At 44.7% G+C, this 16,793-nt stretch overlaps 1 protein-coding gene across 5 annotated transcripts in view; it reads left to right on the forward strand.

Annotated features, from left to right (window-relative positions):
• The window catches only part of LOC119159497 (ADAMTS-like protein 5), a 167,547-nt gene that overhangs the window by 138,259 nt on the left and 12,495 nt on the right, over positions 1-16,793 (forward strand). For 3 of the 5 annotated variants that reach the window (XM_075891650.1, XM_037412275.2, XM_037412276.2), the window contains 6 exons: positions 10,292-10,362; positions 11,928-12,052; positions 12,759-12,837; positions 13,070-13,187; positions 14,150-14,271; positions 16,042-16,153. In XM_075891650.1, coding sequence (XP_075747765.1) covers positions 10,297-10,362; positions 11,928-12,052; positions 12,759-12,837; positions 13,070-13,187; positions 14,150-14,271; positions 16,042-16,153 — 622 coding nt within the window. In that variant the 5' untranslated portion in view covers positions 10,292-10,296. Of the gene's footprint in view, positions 1-10,009; positions 10,078-10,187; positions 10,207-10,291; positions 10,363-11,927; positions 12,053-12,758; positions 12,838-13,069; positions 13,188-14,149; positions 14,272-16,041; positions 16,154-16,793 lie in introns of those variants that run through there. The other 2 variants (XM_075891651.1, XM_075891652.1) reach the window with 2 other exon arrangements.

A 16,793-nucleotide genomic window follows, 5' to 3' on the forward strand; every position in this document is an offset into this window, starting at 1 on the left:
AAGTTATGGAAAGGATGATTTTAACGCGTCTGGAATGGTACTTAGAATTCTACGAAATATATCCAGATGCCATGTCCGGGTTCAGACGAGGCCGCTCGTCAATTGACAATGTAGTTGACTTGGTGACATATGTAGAACACCAGAAGGCCTGCAAGCGGTTATCTGCTGCTCTATTTCTTGACGTTAAAGGGGCCTACGACAATGTCACCCACGAAGCCATTCTCAGCGCACTAGGAGTGGGACTCGGTGGCAGAATATATACGTGGGTTCAGAGCTACCTAAAGAATAGATCATTTCACGTACAGACAGAGAATGGCCCGACACCCGAGCATTACTGCAGCCGAGGAGTCCCGCAAGGCGGAGTGCTAAGCCCGACGCTGTTCAACCTAACACTCATTGAACTAGTTGGCAAGCAACCAAGCAGTGTACGACTTTCCATTTATGCTGATGACATCTGTGTGTGGACATCAGGTGTGACTCGATTTCAACTTCGCGCTCGACTTCAGAAGGCAGCATCAGTGACATCGTACCACTTACGCAAACAAGGGCTTGAAATCGCAAGTGAGAAGTGTGCAGTCGTGGCCTTCACCAGAAAACCAATGTCCGCTTACGGCATATCAATTAACGGGCAGTTGGTGTCATGCAGCCGGAGTCACAGGTTCTTGGGAGTCGTAATCGACCGAAACCTGTCTTGGACACCCCACGTAAACTACGTGAAAAGCGGCTGACTGCCATTTGTCACTTATTCAGGTTTCTTGCTGGGAAAAGTTGGGGAATGTCTGTCGAGTCTATGTTACGGCTGTACAAGGTATTATTTACTGAATTCCTGTGGTATAGCCTACCTGTTATATCTAACACATGCAAAACGAACCTGCGCGCAATCCAAAATATTCAAGCCCAAGCGCTTAGGATATGCCTTGGTTTACCCCGCTGCGCATCGACAGCTGAAACAATTGCCATTGCACAGGACTACTCGATCATGACGCACATCACCATTGAAACGATGCGTACGTACCTACAGAAAAAATACAGAAAAAATCAAATTTGCCTTCATCAGCCCTAAAACAATTGAGCTTGAGCCATCTGCACGAAATGTACAACCACGTGCACATATACACTGATGGTTCAACCACAGCGTCTGGTTCTGGTGGTGCGGTGGTGATTCCAGCTAGAGGAATCACTCTGCGAATCAAACTGTCACATGCCACTACGTCCACAGCGGCAGAACTTGCGGCTTTGCGTGGCGCCATAGAGTACATCAAATCCCAAAGACCTAGTAAATGGGCTGTGTTTTCCGACTTAAAACCAGCCCTACAGAACATGCAGTCAGTCCTTCGACGAGGTTGCCATGAACAATTAACTTACGAAGTTGTCAAGCTCGTTCACCACATCACAGAAACAGGCCACGAGGTCACGTTTCAGTGGCTTCCTGGCCATTGTGGGATCAGTGGCAATGATTCCGCAGACAACGCGGCTCGCACATCGCACCAAGAAGAACACACCCTTCTGATTCCTTTGTCAAGGACTGACGCTGCAAATCAACTTCGTCACCTGGCACGTAGTCTGAGGCTGCGGGAGTGGAACACCCCAAGCATAAGACATACGAGACTATACCAAATAAACCCTCGACTAGATCTTCGACCTCCATCCGGACTTCGTCGACGTGAAGCTTCACTTTTTTGTCGCCTATGTTTGGGGTTGCCTTCACAAAAGCATATAGAACCCTCATCGGATTGACCGACAATGCAGAATGTGACGTCTGCTGCACCAAAGAAGACATCGACCATCTGATATGTCATTGCCCTCGATTTGCCTCTGAAAGACAGAAGCTTTCGGACGCATTGCGACAATTGGACGATCGGCCACTCTCTGTGCAGATGCTACTTGAACACCGTCATCGCCTTTCGTCGGCTCGAAAAGCAGTCAAAGCTGTCTTGTGCTTTTTGAGGACTACAGGCCTATGTGACCACCTTTAACTTTTGTGTAGTGCCACCGCTGCATACGCGCCAGCCGATTGACTGACAATCCTCCTTTTTTGCTCTCTCTCTCTTTCCCTTCTCTTTCCTCTCTCTCTCTCATCTTTATGCCCCCTTCCTATTCCCCCAGCGTAGGGTAGCAAACCGGGCATGTGCCTGGTTAACCTCCCTGCCTTCCCTTTTGTTGTTTACCCCCCCCCCCCATTTAATACCACGAAGGACAGAGTCCATAAACCTTTCAAAAGCGGCGGGGGCGTTGCAAAGCCCAAACGGCATCACATTGAATTGGTACAGTCCATCAGGCGTCACGAATGTGGTCTTCTCCTTGTCTGAAGGGTGCATAGGTATCTGCCAATATCCTGATTGTAGGTCCATTGAAGAAAAGTGCGAAGCCGAGTGTAAGCAGTCTATAACATCGTCAATCCTAGTCAGCGGATATACATCTTTTTTGTTCACGGGGTTAAGTCTTCTGTTATTAACGCAGAACCGCCAGGCACCATCTTTCTTCTTAACCAAGATGACTGGTGATGCCCACGGGCTACACGACTCTTCAATGACACCCTTCTTCAGCATTTCCTGAACCTGGTTGGCAATAACTTTTCGTTCTGATGACGACACTCGGTAAGGCTTTTGTCGGATCGGATAAGCAGTGCTGGTGTCAATCTTATGGTGAGCGCGAGAACATGCTAAAGGTAGTGGCTTCTCCTCTTGGCAAAAGTCAAACACAGAAGCATGTCGCCTCAACAGATGGTGTAACGTCTGCTGCTCGTGTGACCGCAAAGTGGCGCTAATCATGCCTAGGATCTGCGACTCGTAAGAACAACTGCGCTTGCCAGAGACTGTACCTTTCTCGCTTTCATTGTTGTTAACGACCGCTACAGAACCTTCAGTGGAATCATCGAAGACGCCAAGCTTCATTCCTCGAGGGAGCACAACCGGCATTGGCGAACAGTTCAGTGCCCACAGAAAGGTTGCTACTTCATCAACAGATACCAAACAACGAGGGACGAGTATGCCTTTCTTAGCACATTGAACGATGGCAGGTTCAACGATGGCGTCAAAAGATGAGGCAGATTCTGGGGTGAACACCGCAACTGACCTCATTGACCATGGCGGCACTGTCAGCTCGTCGGAAACAGAGCGTCCTTCGCGGCCTGCGGCGCCTCATCGACGAGGGCAGGAACAATGTCACCGCTGACGGAAAGTTCACCGCTTCCACAATCGACGAAAACGCCACATCCTTGGAGGAAGTCAAGACTGAGAATCACATCGTGGGTACAACGTTGCAGAACAAGAAACTCTGTTGAGAACACCTTTCCTGCCAATAATACATTGATGGCACAAACTCCGACAGGATGAAGTACTTCCCCACCAACACCACGAAACCTTGTTGATTCGCCCCAAGAAAACATAACTTTGCGGCCAATGCGACTTTTGAAAGAAAGACTCATAACTGATATCATAGCACTAGTGTCCACCAAAGCACTTGTACAAAAGCCATCTAATTCCACACGTATCTTGTTCTTCGACATTATAACTGGCGGAGGCATCTGAGGCAAATCCTATCGTGCGACCTCACCTCCATTGGTCGCACTGGCTAGTTTCCCGGCGGTGGCGGTGATGACAGGCGTCGTCCCGGCGAAGGGGAACGATGCAGTCGGCCAGATGGAGGCGTCAAACTACGGTCAGAAGCGGGAGAACCGCCACGGTGATTTCCCCGCCTGTAATAGGCGGGGCAATGACCGTTGTTGTGACCAGTGCCCGCTGGCGGAAACTCCGATGGGGATTGATATCGGGATGTCGGCCCTTTCTGTCGACGACAGAACCGAGCTATATGCCCGGAAATACCGCAACGGTAGCACACAGGAGCTTGGCGGCATGCATTGTACTCCTGGAAGGCATTGCGCTGACGTGGTGGTGGTACAGGTACATCTTCCTTCGGGTCGTAATAGGTGTTGGCTGGCTGATGGGGGTAACTGAAGCGGTCTTTGTACCTCGGCAGCGGGTAGTTATTGCGCTGTGACGTCGGTGGTGAGGGTGGCCTGTAGCTGCAGTCATCGATGCCTGCTGCGGCATTTGACACGGGAGGGCGAGAGGGAGGCGGTGCGGGTGTAGCTTCGTACAGCGTCCGGCGAGCGTGTCGAGTGAGCTCTTCTCGAACAATCTGGGGTATTGTCGATGCGATATCAAGCGGCGTGTATTGGTCAACACTTGCCACGGTGGTTACATTCGGTAGGCGACCGAACTTCGGGGTTATACGTCGCATCTTCAGGGTCTCGAGTGTGCGACAGTGGTTTATGACGTCGGTTACCGTAGCAAGGCTGTCTTTGCTGATGAGAAACTGATACACGTCCTCGACAATGCCCTTCAACAGGTGGCCACCTTTGTCTTCCTCTGACATAGAAGGGCTGACAATCTTGCAGAGCTTCAAGATTGCCTCGACATAGGTCGTGCACGTCTCTCTTGCGATCTGAGCTCTCTGCAGTAACGTTTGTTCGGCCTGCTTTCTCATAGCTACGGAGTCTCCGAAGCACGCTCTTATTTCGGAAACGAAGCGATCCCATGACGTGAGGGCATCTTCGTGGTTCTCGTACCACACGAGTGCTGTGTCCGTTAAGAAAAATACTACATTGGTCAGCTGGGTCGCCGCGTCCCACTGGTAGTATTTTCTCACCCGTTTGTAGTATGTGAGCCAGGCGTCCACGTCCTCGCCAGATTTGCCACCGAATGTGCGAGGCACTATCAGATCCTGACGCAACCAGGGACCAGCCGCACGCGAACCTGGTACTAGCGGTGCTGCTGGGACTGGTAGGTCTGCGGCTGCAGGCATCCGGTTTCCTTCTTCGCCGTGAGACATCTCAGCTGCCAGTGGTAACGGGGGCAGTCCAACAAGACGGCGGCTTCGTCGTAGATCAGGCGCTTGAAGCGTTGTGTTGCTTGGTTGATCACCCAGCGCCTCCACCACAAAACTGTTGCGGTTGAATTAAAGGATAAGTGGATTTATTTACAGGGTGAGGATCAAGTTCGGCAGTCGCGGTAAAGATGGAGTCCTCAGGCCGCACCAGACAACGTCGTCTTCCTCTACCTACCCGGCACATACTACAGCCCTGCTCATACCATAGCAATATTATTATCCACACAGCCTAACCTCACTACGCCACCCCACAGCCGCTGTCGATTCCTCCGTCAGGCTATTCGGGGTCTTGTGGTACGATGATACTCTTTTTACTTTTTCGTCAGAAATGCTATCCACTTTATCAGTTGTGTTAGACCTCGTGTCGTCGGTACGCTCTTTTCTAGGATGAGTATGCATCAGTTTCAGCTCACCCATAGCCCTATCAGTCCTGTTCGAACATAAATCTGCGTAGGCCGAAAAATACTTACTTCACTTTAATGAAAATTATACACTATAGTGCAAGTCTTCATCAAAATAGAAAGCATAGAGCCTGTTGAAGAAAGGACTAGCAGCCACGCCCATGGCCAAGCCCACCCGATTGATCTCTTTTGTATTCCGAATGCCGGTCTAATCCCCTAATGATGAAAGTGACTATCTTCATCGTTCATTCAATATTTAACAGAGCCAATCCTTTTGCGCATTCTCATCCAAAATGCTTGCAGGATCCTATAAAACGTCATGGGCGCCATGTTATGAACGGCAGCTGCAGTTACGTCTTCGGTTGCTGTCCTGTGGCCACATGCATTTGCTGACGTTGACATCGTGGTTGCATTTTTGACAGTTGGTATTGTGTAACTCGAGGTGTACTGACGCGCTGCAGAGGTTTTTTAGATAGAACCGAATATCTACGGAAATATGACAAAGCGAATATGGGTCTTGCTGTAATGTCTGCGTTTGTTTTGTAACCACTCGTTACTTTTGTTAACATTCGCTTTGCATGAATGCAGCCTCATTTACGAGATACAAGCTAGCGCCACTTAAACCACTTCAGTTCAAAAAATGACGTCTGTCAACTTGAAATACGAAACTTCGTTCTGGGTAAAATGAACTGATTTCGTCGAATGCGGGGCACTGATTTTTTTTTTTATTTTCCACCGCCCCGCGCCAGTGATTTCTCGGTGCGCGTTTGTGTGCTAGCTGCTTATCCCAGCGTATCGTCGTGACGGCATTAGGAAACTCGATTGCTCTTCAGTCGATGTAGATGGTTTATTGTTAGTGGCCCCCCTCTTCTTTCCGCGTGGAGAAGAGGAGATTCCTCCTTATCTATATAAGAATCCACGCTCCTAACCCAGTCATTCTCCGGCGCACTTCACCCTTCGCGTATGGCCGTGACGTTTTCCGCGTTGACCGTGTTTGCGCTGGGCAAACAGCGGCGACGGATATTTGCGCTGTCCTGAAATCGAAAAGTCAAGTGCCCGTGAGAGTTTCCCGGGTGTTGCTCGCAAGCCAGTTCCCGCCGTGTGCGCTTACGCTTCTGCGTCTAGGGACATGTATAGCTTATTTTTTCCTCAATCTTCCCCATTTTCTGAGCGCAGTAAGAGTTGAAGAACGACTGGCTTCCTCGCCTCGCTTCTTTGGGCTCCCTTCTCTCGTTCCCCTCTGATATATGACATAGTTCTGCGCTCCAAGAGGACAAAAGTATTTCGTAGAAAATCCAATTAGATTCTACAGGGTCTCCGTGATCCTCGTTATTGTCAGCGCGGAGGAAAAAAGGCTGCTAGTAATAGCGAGCGACCACATTTCAGTCGACGACACGGGCCTCAACTGGGGTTGGTGTAAAGTAAAAAAAATGCAAAACACATTTGCCGAGTTTGCTTAATATTTTAAGGAGTGAGTGCTGTGGGTCCTGCTGTCAACGATCTTATTTGACGTTGGCGTTTCTACGATAATGATCATTACAACGTAAAGCCATAAGTGTACAGCTCAAGGGTTGTGCGAACAGAGGGAGAAGAGGGTTCCATGTTAGTGCAGTCAATTTGCAAGTTACAGATGCATTACGATGTCAATAATGGCAAGATGTCCAAAATTAAATTTTCTCACCCAATTCTCGGTTTATTGTTTCGATTGCAATTACACAAATTTTTTGAGCGCCGCTTAAACTAAGCGCAACATGAGCGAAATAATTTAAAACTCGGAAAGAAACTACCAGTGTTATTAGATAAAAATTGACAAACAGGAGTATGAAAGGTACCCTGATTAATAACCACCAATATAGGCTCACCTGAAGAAACGTGCACGCCATTTCTGTACTTGCTCAACAAGCTAAGTTGATTAATAGACGTTATAAAATTTATGCATTCGCCCACAACCCGGTGCTTATCACAAAACGCTTTCAAAACATGCCTTGCAAAGGGTAATAGTCACCGGCCTAGTTTTTTTTTTTTTTAATTTAGCTCAGTAGACTTCGTTTTGTTATTCAGCAGTAAGTTCTATGTCGGGGGTGTTTATTTAACAACCATCTGAACACTAGACAAAATATAAATCTGGTCCCCATTTTTCACCTGATTTTGGAAGTACTTCGTGCATATGCGGTCAACGCGGGAAAAAAATCTGCTTTTTAGCGCGAGCTTGCTTAAGAAATATCTTCGTAGTATGACATCTAACACGTGTTCGAGGTATCTTATCATTGACATGGTCATCTGATATAGTGCCATTTAAAGGCGCCAATGATATTAAGTGTCGACCTGGTGGTGGTAGGAGGTGCTAATTTTGCCACAAGCTGGCTGACCTGGGTGGCAATCGCTCCGCCTGAGCGACTTTCTATGTAGTTCGGCTCACGATACATCAACGCTTTTTTGTATGTGTGTGTGTGTGTGTTACATCAATTTATAGAGCATTTATATATTGTTACTTATTCGAAGCTTCACAATGGTAGTCACTTGATAGAATATGCGTGAATGTACACATTAAAAGGCTCAGAAGAAATTACGCCGTGAACTGGGACATTACTTCAGCCATAACGCGCAACGTTCATTCACACCGTTGACACACGTCCGAGTTCTCGTTGATACGTACGTACCGCTGCTTCTCTGGTAACTCGTATCTGCATATCTGTGACCTCGGGCATCGCCTCTATAAATGGAGCGCCGTGGGCATTGTAGATGTAGTTTCGACATGTGGTCTAACTCCCAATTATGGCTTTGCAGCTACGTCAACGTTGCATCGTAAATGCGACATACGATTTCGTAGTCGCTTCCTGTTCTTTATCAGCGTAGTATTTTACCTGGTCGTATTGCATTCCCTTTCGTGGCGCTGTTTCCTTTCTGTAATTTCTTCTAGGGAGGAAGATGGTTAGATTAACTAGAACACGCTGCTAGTTCTAGTTAACGTGTTGCTTATGAAGAGAAATCAGCCCTTGAAATTCCAGATGTTTCGTTCAAGATGGTTAGATGGCCCTCTGGAGACCACGAGAAAACATTTACATATGTACAAAGAACTTCTATTTGGCCTCACTTGGCGGCGACGAAAATAGCAGTCGCTAGCGGATGGTCTGCATTTAACAGGAATGCTTCCCTGAAATGGTACTGTGACTCCAATTAGGTGCACCACCATAATCAGGGTCGCATTACCCATTAATTGTACGCAGGTTTGTTTAGCTTGGCGCGAATTTTCGTCATTTGCTGGTTCTGTTCCAAAAATGCTGTCGGATTACAATTATTTTTTTTTTGTCTCGGGTTACTTTCTTCTTACTTTTTCAACCTCACTAAGTCACCTGCGTCTACTGCTACGTATTCTCTCAGGGCGCAACATGAATTCTGGTTGCTACAAAAAGTGGAAACGTTTTCGAGCCAGGCTAAAGATTACGGCCCTGTTTATTGCTCTGTCGACGCCTCCCCAACGCAGAGGCGGAAATCTCAGGTTGTAGTAATTGTCCTTATCTGAAATTTAGTTGCCAGCTTGTTGAAAAATTATGTTGCTAAACAACCAAGAGTATACGATTTGACGCTTCAAAACTTTTTATGACATATGAAAAGTGGTATGAATACAAACTTTTAATTTGCAACACACGGTATTATAAACAAATCAGCATCATAATAATCATGACCACAGTCATGAACATGATTATGGATTTTCATTATTCGTAAGATTGCCCAAACCAGACTCTAGCTGATCTAACCATGAATGATTGGCGCTCAGGGCATTCGTGAAGAAAAGTCATCGCGGAATGCGCCCGGAACTAAATTTGTGCGACTTTTCAAGTTGTGTTACGAACAGATTGCTGTTCAGGCATCGCTATGTTCACTATATTTGTTCATGGACAACCATTATTTAATTATTCTCACTTGTCTTGCTTGAGAAGGGAGAATCGTAATATTGTCAACTGTGGGTTGTCACAGTAACTTACGACAATAAACAGTGCTGTGTTAATTTCCCGCTCTATAGTTACGGGGCTGTTGTACGTTGCCTTTTCATCTTGACGTACTTGAGTTAACTACAGTCTTAGTTACAACAGCAGCCTCGTTGAAAATGAAATCAAGATCACATGTTCTTAATTATATTTGAACAAGTCTCCCATCAAGCAAGCCAGAACGCATTTCCTGCATTATTGCATAGTCGGCGTCTTTCTCATCATTCCTCCATACTAGGTGGCCCCCTGTCAAAAAACATCACCTCAGTGCCCGTAGTAGAAGGCAACTTGACGCATCAGAAGCTACGATAAACACGAGTCAACAGCTAGGTTTTTGCGAGAACTCTTTTTTTTTTTTTTTGGGTTGAACCTGGAATGTGGGCACATATTTTACAATCATGACGAGTATGCAGGATTGAATAGCAAGCCTAAATTGGAGTTAGAAAGCTTAGTAGTTTAGTGTCAGCGGTTTACATCCTTCAGCAAGTCGGCGCCTCTGATAACCGGAAGCCAGCTTGCTGCAAGAGTTTCAACACGCTTGTACATTATCTTCCTTATCTGCGTCTCAGTGCCGCTCATGCTACAAAACTCATTGTTGTAGGACAGAAAAGCTTAAATAGCCGAAAGTCATATCTTAAAAGCCTGAAGTCGTAAACAATGTTTCAAACACGTTTGCCTTTTCTAGATATCTCGAATTCAAGCCCTGCAAGGTCTGCAGGAGCCCTGCAAGGGCAGTCAACCACACAGACTCGCTCAATTTCAGCGCTGGTCATGCTCGTCTTCTTTCACGGGCGCGAGTAATGTGATAGAGTGGATGCCCCCGTAGCGGCATCTGCTCCCTTATATGACTAACATACTTTTAGACTGTCTGCGCGGCAAACATTAGCCTAAATAATGTTTAAAAACATTTCCAAAATGCTGACGTTGTACGCAGTTTTATTGAGAGAAAGTGTATTGGTCGCAAGACACTTTGTAAAGACGTAACAATGCTTCATTTTTGCTCTCACCCAGGCGCAATGAGGACGCCGTGGTCACCATCGTTACTTCTAGCCTGGTTAACGATCGGCCAGCAACAATTCTCGGTAAGTTGCAGGTGAACCCAAGTGGGGCTTTTTTTTTTCTACACTGATTGCACACACTCTGTATCTTGATCGCCTCTAGGAAAACATCGCTATATGACGATGAAGAAATATTCTAGAACACATTTGCGGCATCTCTAGGAGTTTACACATGCCTCGAATTCCCAAGTTCTTACAAGTCAGTACCCCACGTGGTACTCATAGCGACCAGAAAAATTGCTCGTAAGGTCCCTCATCTATTGTTTCACTTTCTTTTTTGGCGAATCACTTAATTCACAGTGGTTTACCAACGCACCCACTCTGTGGAAATGCCGCTAGTGTGAACGTTTGTACCGAACCACCGAGTGTACCACAACCAAATCTAACTTCGGCCCCGATTCACCGCAGCATGAGCACAAGTTTTTAGCACAATGCGTATAATTGAATATCTGTAACGATGCGGAAGTTTTTCTTTTTAGGAGGTACATGTGGGTAACATACATCTTGGTATTTGTCGACGTCTTCGGCACCACATTACAAATCTGATCTTCTCAGTCGATAGTAGCGTATTCTGTTGCATACTCTATTCTTGCCGACGTTCATTTCTTACGTCTAGTGGCTGCCGTGCTGATTGTAAGAAGTATCGGAAGCCCCCAAGATCATTACGTAATCATTCAATCAACTTCTAGACAACTCAATGAACTTGGAGTCAATGATGTGGGAAAACTACAAATGTTTATTGTTGCGCTTATGTGTCCTTTTCTGTCCAAGCTTCTCTAACTGTGCCGTCTCAAACATCAACTACAGTGATACTCTGTTTTTCGTTTGAGAGCCCGTTAGGGAACCTTTGATGGTCAGGGTTAACTAAGTCCTGCCACGCAATGAGATAATGGACGTGGTAGGTTAAAACGCAATTAACTTACCGTAAACGAACAGTTTCCAGACGCCTCTATAATCGGGGACAACTCATGCTGGCAGCATTCGAAGGCTAAGCAGGTGGGATTCCCGCACATTTATGTTACTTCACCAGCAGTGCTCTTCTCCTGAATATGATTTTGTTTCATTGTGGTTTTGCTTGCTCCTTGAGTCAACGCGTTTAGAACATACCAGCAAAATGAAAACGGCAAAGGGACCTTCATATTGCTCAGTGTGAATGTTATTGTTAGATTCTGAGCGTTTTTTTTTTTTGGAAAATGGAACGGCGAGTTTGTGGCCGCACGTAGACAGACATACTTTCAGAACGACTCTGTGCGGATAACAGGCACAAGGGAAACGTGGGCACTGTCTGGGAAATGCATAAAACACATACCTCTCAATTTATCCGCTTTGTTTTACGTGCGACTCGCTACAATTCTTTAAAACTTCGTGATAGGAGAAGCGGCACTTCTTTAAGATAGGTAAACAAAAAACTAATAAAATGAGGTACTAGTTCTTGACGCGAAGCCTTACATAAGTTTCGGTTTGGTAGCTGCTTTAACGCTGCCTTTAAAAGTGGTCCTCGAGTGCAGCACGTGAGACAACTCCAAAATATTTCTACTTGACAAGCTCAGAGAGGCCAATCAAAACAATTTTTCGGCACTTCAACGCAGATGTGCAGAGCCAGGACAAGCTCATCTTCATCTCATCAAGCGTGGTCTGACTGGAATTTCTGGTCACCATGCAGTCGAACTTGCGGAGGTGGCGTAACTACCAGGGCCCGGCCTTGTATTGCAAGGTAATGTTGAGACGGTGCCTCACGCAAGATGAGGAATTGAAGAAAACACTTGTATGTTTGGTTATTTCTACACTACGAAGCAGATAGTTCATTCGCCAACTGGAACGCGCCTGCATAAGCGACTTTCAAGACAGGCGCGGTATCACTGTGGTTCGTCTCTTAATTAGAGAATCATTGCACGCAAGCCGTGCTACGTTACAATGTAGAGAAGACGTGGTTAGAAATACCAAAATAGGTTTTTTTTTTCAAACCGAGGTGATCTGTTTGATGAAGAGGCGTTACCCAAAGGCGCTATATTTTTTTGGACTGAAAATATCTGGCGCTGATCACCTTCAAATTAGTGACGCGCTGTTTTAAATTGCGAGTAGTTGCGCACTTTTGATAAATAATCGAGACATAATTGTTTATCATTCGCTTTACTATATCTTCTATGTTCATACAGCGTAACTGATCATGTCAAACCCTGTCCTGAATAATATTTAACTTTAAAAAAAAAAATAAGTTTTAAATCAAACATTAGGCCCAAGCTGCATGATGGAATCAGTTTGAAGCGAGCCATGCGGCAGAATTTGGCCATACTCTGCTTTTAGTAGCATCACGTCTGCTGAAAATTGCTAACGCTTGGTCCTCATATCAGCTGAACAAATTATTCGACGTTTCTCGCATGTTTTTCGAGGCCATATTTCTTACCTGCGTTTCTTTGCAGGAGCTCACTCACAGCGACGAATTCTCATTACGCAAATTGTACCGGGACGTTATGGGAGCACAAACTCTGCAACACTGAGGTATGCTACTCAATTTGTGCGTGCAACTAAATACTTAACATTCAGGGTTCACTATCCCAGTGCTTGAATTTATATCTAGTCGGAAATTTCGTGGCTACGGCTTTAGACTGCCAACTAAATGCGGTGCCAAATCTCTTTCGCACCATTCATTGTGCGTTCACTCAGACTCAATTTGTATTTTTCGTTTCGGGCTGAGTCTTCGCATTTGTGTGAACATCGCCGTGCATTTCAGAAATGCCCTCCGGGCAGCGAGGATTTCACCGACGTCCAGTGTTCTGCCTTCAACAACCGATTGATGGGCAATGGACGGCGAGTTGCCAAGTGGTTTGCAGAAGAACGCCACACACCTAGTAAGGAGTGGTCATGCGCATTGATTTATCATTACCTTTTCTGTATGTACAATTTCACTTCTGCGGCTCGAAAGCTTGCCATTTGCATTTGTGTTAACAATAGTGCTTTACGCAAATGGTCACACATTCTCACGCCTAAAATTGAAGTGTCAAATATTGCAGCTGGGTTCTTCTTTTTTGAGCTGCTAGGATTGTGTAACTGCGTAGGCTGGTGTCTTTAGCATAAGTGCTGAAAACGCAAGCCTTAAGCGCTTATGCTGAAAGCTTCTTCCTTGCTTACTTATCGTGGCTACTCATCTACTTCAGATTATCTACGTATCCATTTATCTACTTCGTTACTTATGTTTGCTTGGGGAAAAGCAATCCATAAAATGTGTCAAAAAATGTGCAATGAAGACGGGCAGCCTCAACATCGAATATTCTGCACATGAACACTAACCTACCGGATGTAAACAAATATATACAGTTGCATGTGACGGTGCAAATACTTTGAATAGTCCACAAAATGTTCATTCTGTTAGATTGAAAGATTTTTGCTCATTATACGGTTCCGTCAAACGGGTGTACTGCAACGTGAGAACTTGTTTATGTGGAACGAGTAGAAATGATCAACACGTTTTTCACATCTTTCTTTGACGCCTGGGCCAACAACTGCTCCCTGTTCCTGTATACTTGAGTTCTTTTCTCGAGGGATGTTTTTAGATATATTCTTCTTAAGGTATGATTCGTTGGGGCATTGAGCTATGATATTATACTTGGCCCTAGCCAAGTATTGCATCAGTGAGACAACGTGTACTGTGGGCTTGCGAATCGAATGTCTCAAGGTCATCTTCCAGTTTTCGAATTTCTACGACGGACTCGTAAAATGTCTTATGTCACGCTAAAGAAAAAAAGCCGGTTTCTGCGACATTCCGGACGAATACAAGCATTCATTCCACAAGATTTGTTTTTAACCTTTGCAGAACGAAATCCGTGTGAACTAAGGTGTAGATCGCAAGATTCTACAATGATCTTCAGTTTTGGAAAGATGGCGGATGGCACTTCGTGCGGCTATTCCAAGACATGCGTCAACGGGAGGTGTAAGGTGAGCTTTAGTAATGCAGTAATGGTGAACGCTGTTCTTCGTTTTGTGAATGGCGCTTTACATTCCTTGTCAATCCTGTTATTGCTACCACTTGCTCTGAAGCGACGTTTTTTCGTTTTTGTGTGCGTGTGTGATCTATGCATCTTTTTGCTAGTATATTCACCTGCTGTATTTTGTTTTATACATTTTATTGTTTCCGGTGTTTTACGTGCTGCCAATACTGTTCAAGTCAAATCGCATATTCGTTGTACAGACTTTTTTCTTCTTTCAAAGTGTATAGACAGTTCGTTTTCTTTTTTGTGCAAGATGTACCTGTTGTGCAGCCCACTCCTGCTTACTTATTTATTTACTAAATTATTTATTTATTAATATATAACAATTCATAGTTGTAATTGGCCCGAACGAGTGAGTATATATTCCATGCCGAAGTGCATAGTCTGTCGTAAACTATGTCCAGCCTTCTCTCACAGAAGGCTTATCAGTTTAGATGGCAGGACCTCCTATCAATATAACTTTAATTGTAGACCTTCGCAGATTAGTCTAACAGGAAAAAGATCAATATAATAACACTTTGTTAATACTTCAAGCGAAAATAGAGACCATTTGTATCGTGTTCTTACAGTGATATTGCGCTATCTGTGTTTTCTAATCTTCAAATAGAAAAACCAGTCATAACCATCTTGCAAGTTTGCTTTTGCCCCTTTTTCCCAAGGAACCTCATCAAGGAAGGTTCCTAAATACTTTCTTTTGGGATGTCATGTGTCATTGATGTTCCCGCTTATAGAATTAGCGCGCTTAGGTTCTCTGTGCAAGCACTTCGTGCAACAGAAAGCGAGTACCTAAGTGGTCATCAAAAGCGGCAGGTTCCCATTACAAAAGCGAGACAAGTGTACTGCAGGGCAGGACCGGACTGGGCTGATGAATAAGCGCTTGACTGGCTAGACGGGTTTTGAATGGTAACTGCAGCTCAACTAGCACTCTTTATATTTAAAATGTATTAAAACGTGTTATTGAATATTCTTCTATTCAACGAACTTATTTTTCCTGCTTCTTTCTTGTCACACTAAAACCGAGAAAACGTGATAGATATTGCAGTAAACCGTGCTCCTTCAATGAAAAGTAGAAATATTCTTCGCACGTTCCTGTTGAAGCAATTTTAATTCCATGTGTTCGCTATAACACAAGCATGACTGACAGCCATTTTCTAGTAACAATGTGGGATTCCTTTTTAAATGCGCGACATAAGTCGTTGGAATGTTTAAGATCCAGACCAAGATTTAAAGAAGTAAACGTGTGAAGGCTTTTCTCTGTTACACAAAATATTTATGAAAAGTAAGTGTTGCCAAGAATAATATATGACGTTATTCGTACTAATTGTTTTAATGTGATGATACAAATTCTCTTCCAAGTCATGCACGACTTAGTGCAGGCTTGGCCATTTTGTTACATTAAGAGTAGCTATTCGTCGCACTTGCGCCAACTTGCACAGCCACTGCATTCAGCAGCAACCCTAACACTACTACTGTATTTGCTATAACTACTAAGAAAGAGAGAGATAAAGAAATAGAAAAGTCAGAGGAGTTAACTAGACGAGCATCTAGTTTGTTACACCTACAAAATACAAATATTCACATTGGTGTAAACCTGCTCGGTCCATTTGGTATTACACGAATTTCAAGCAGAAAACATTGCTGTTTTGATTATGATGTAACGATGAACTCAAGGGAACAGGTACGTTGTTCAATCACCTAACAATACGCAATCTTGCAGGACGTGGGATGTGATGGTATCATAGAATCAGGAGTACGTATGGACGAGTGTGGCGTTTGTGGAGGCAGGAATTTAACATGCGTTCAGGTGCAGCAGATGTCTTCTACGCAAGGTGAGTTTCACGACAGGTGACCTAATGCACTTGCGAAAGGCATGCAAAGATGCACGGCACAAATTGGTTCGGTACTCTTGCGAAACTCGGCATGTATGAATTTTTGGTGTATTTGTGTATGAGAAAGTTGATCGAGTGTTACTTATTGCTGTCATGTTCTGCGCATTCGATCACCATTAGGCATTTATCTACACTACATGAACTCTAACAGCAGGAGGTGGCTTTGTTTGTCTACTTTTATGCTATTGTATTCATAGTAAATGCGACAATTCTGCAAGTTCCGTGCGTTTAAACAACCAATAAAAAGCATTTCTAAATCCGGCTTGGCCCTGCACTGATCAATTGTCAGGAGAAGTGCACTTTTCTGACTGTAAATCATTACTTTTTTTTAATAGCCATATTTCACGGGCGTACTCATTCCATGCCACAGGTGGAAGGAGAGGAAAAAATTATTTGATTAGACTAATGATCACGTGTTGATTATTAAGACTACTAACCGAAACAGCACTACCGTAAAAATTGAAAAAAAACACTAATCAAGTTGAAGGCCGACAAACCTTTTTTAGGGAACTGTCGCCCCAGAACTATTCAGGAACATAGCGGAAACAAGTACTTTATGCACGCTTTGCTGTTCAAGCGT

Source organism: Rhipicephalus microplus, chromosome 1 (assembly GCF_043290135.1).
Source record: "Rhipicephalus microplus isolate Deutch F79 chromosome 1, USDA_Rmic, whole genome shotgun sequence".
Taxonomy (NCBI): domain Eukaryota; kingdom Metazoa; phylum Arthropoda; class Arachnida; order Ixodida; family Ixodidae; genus Rhipicephalus; species Rhipicephalus microplus.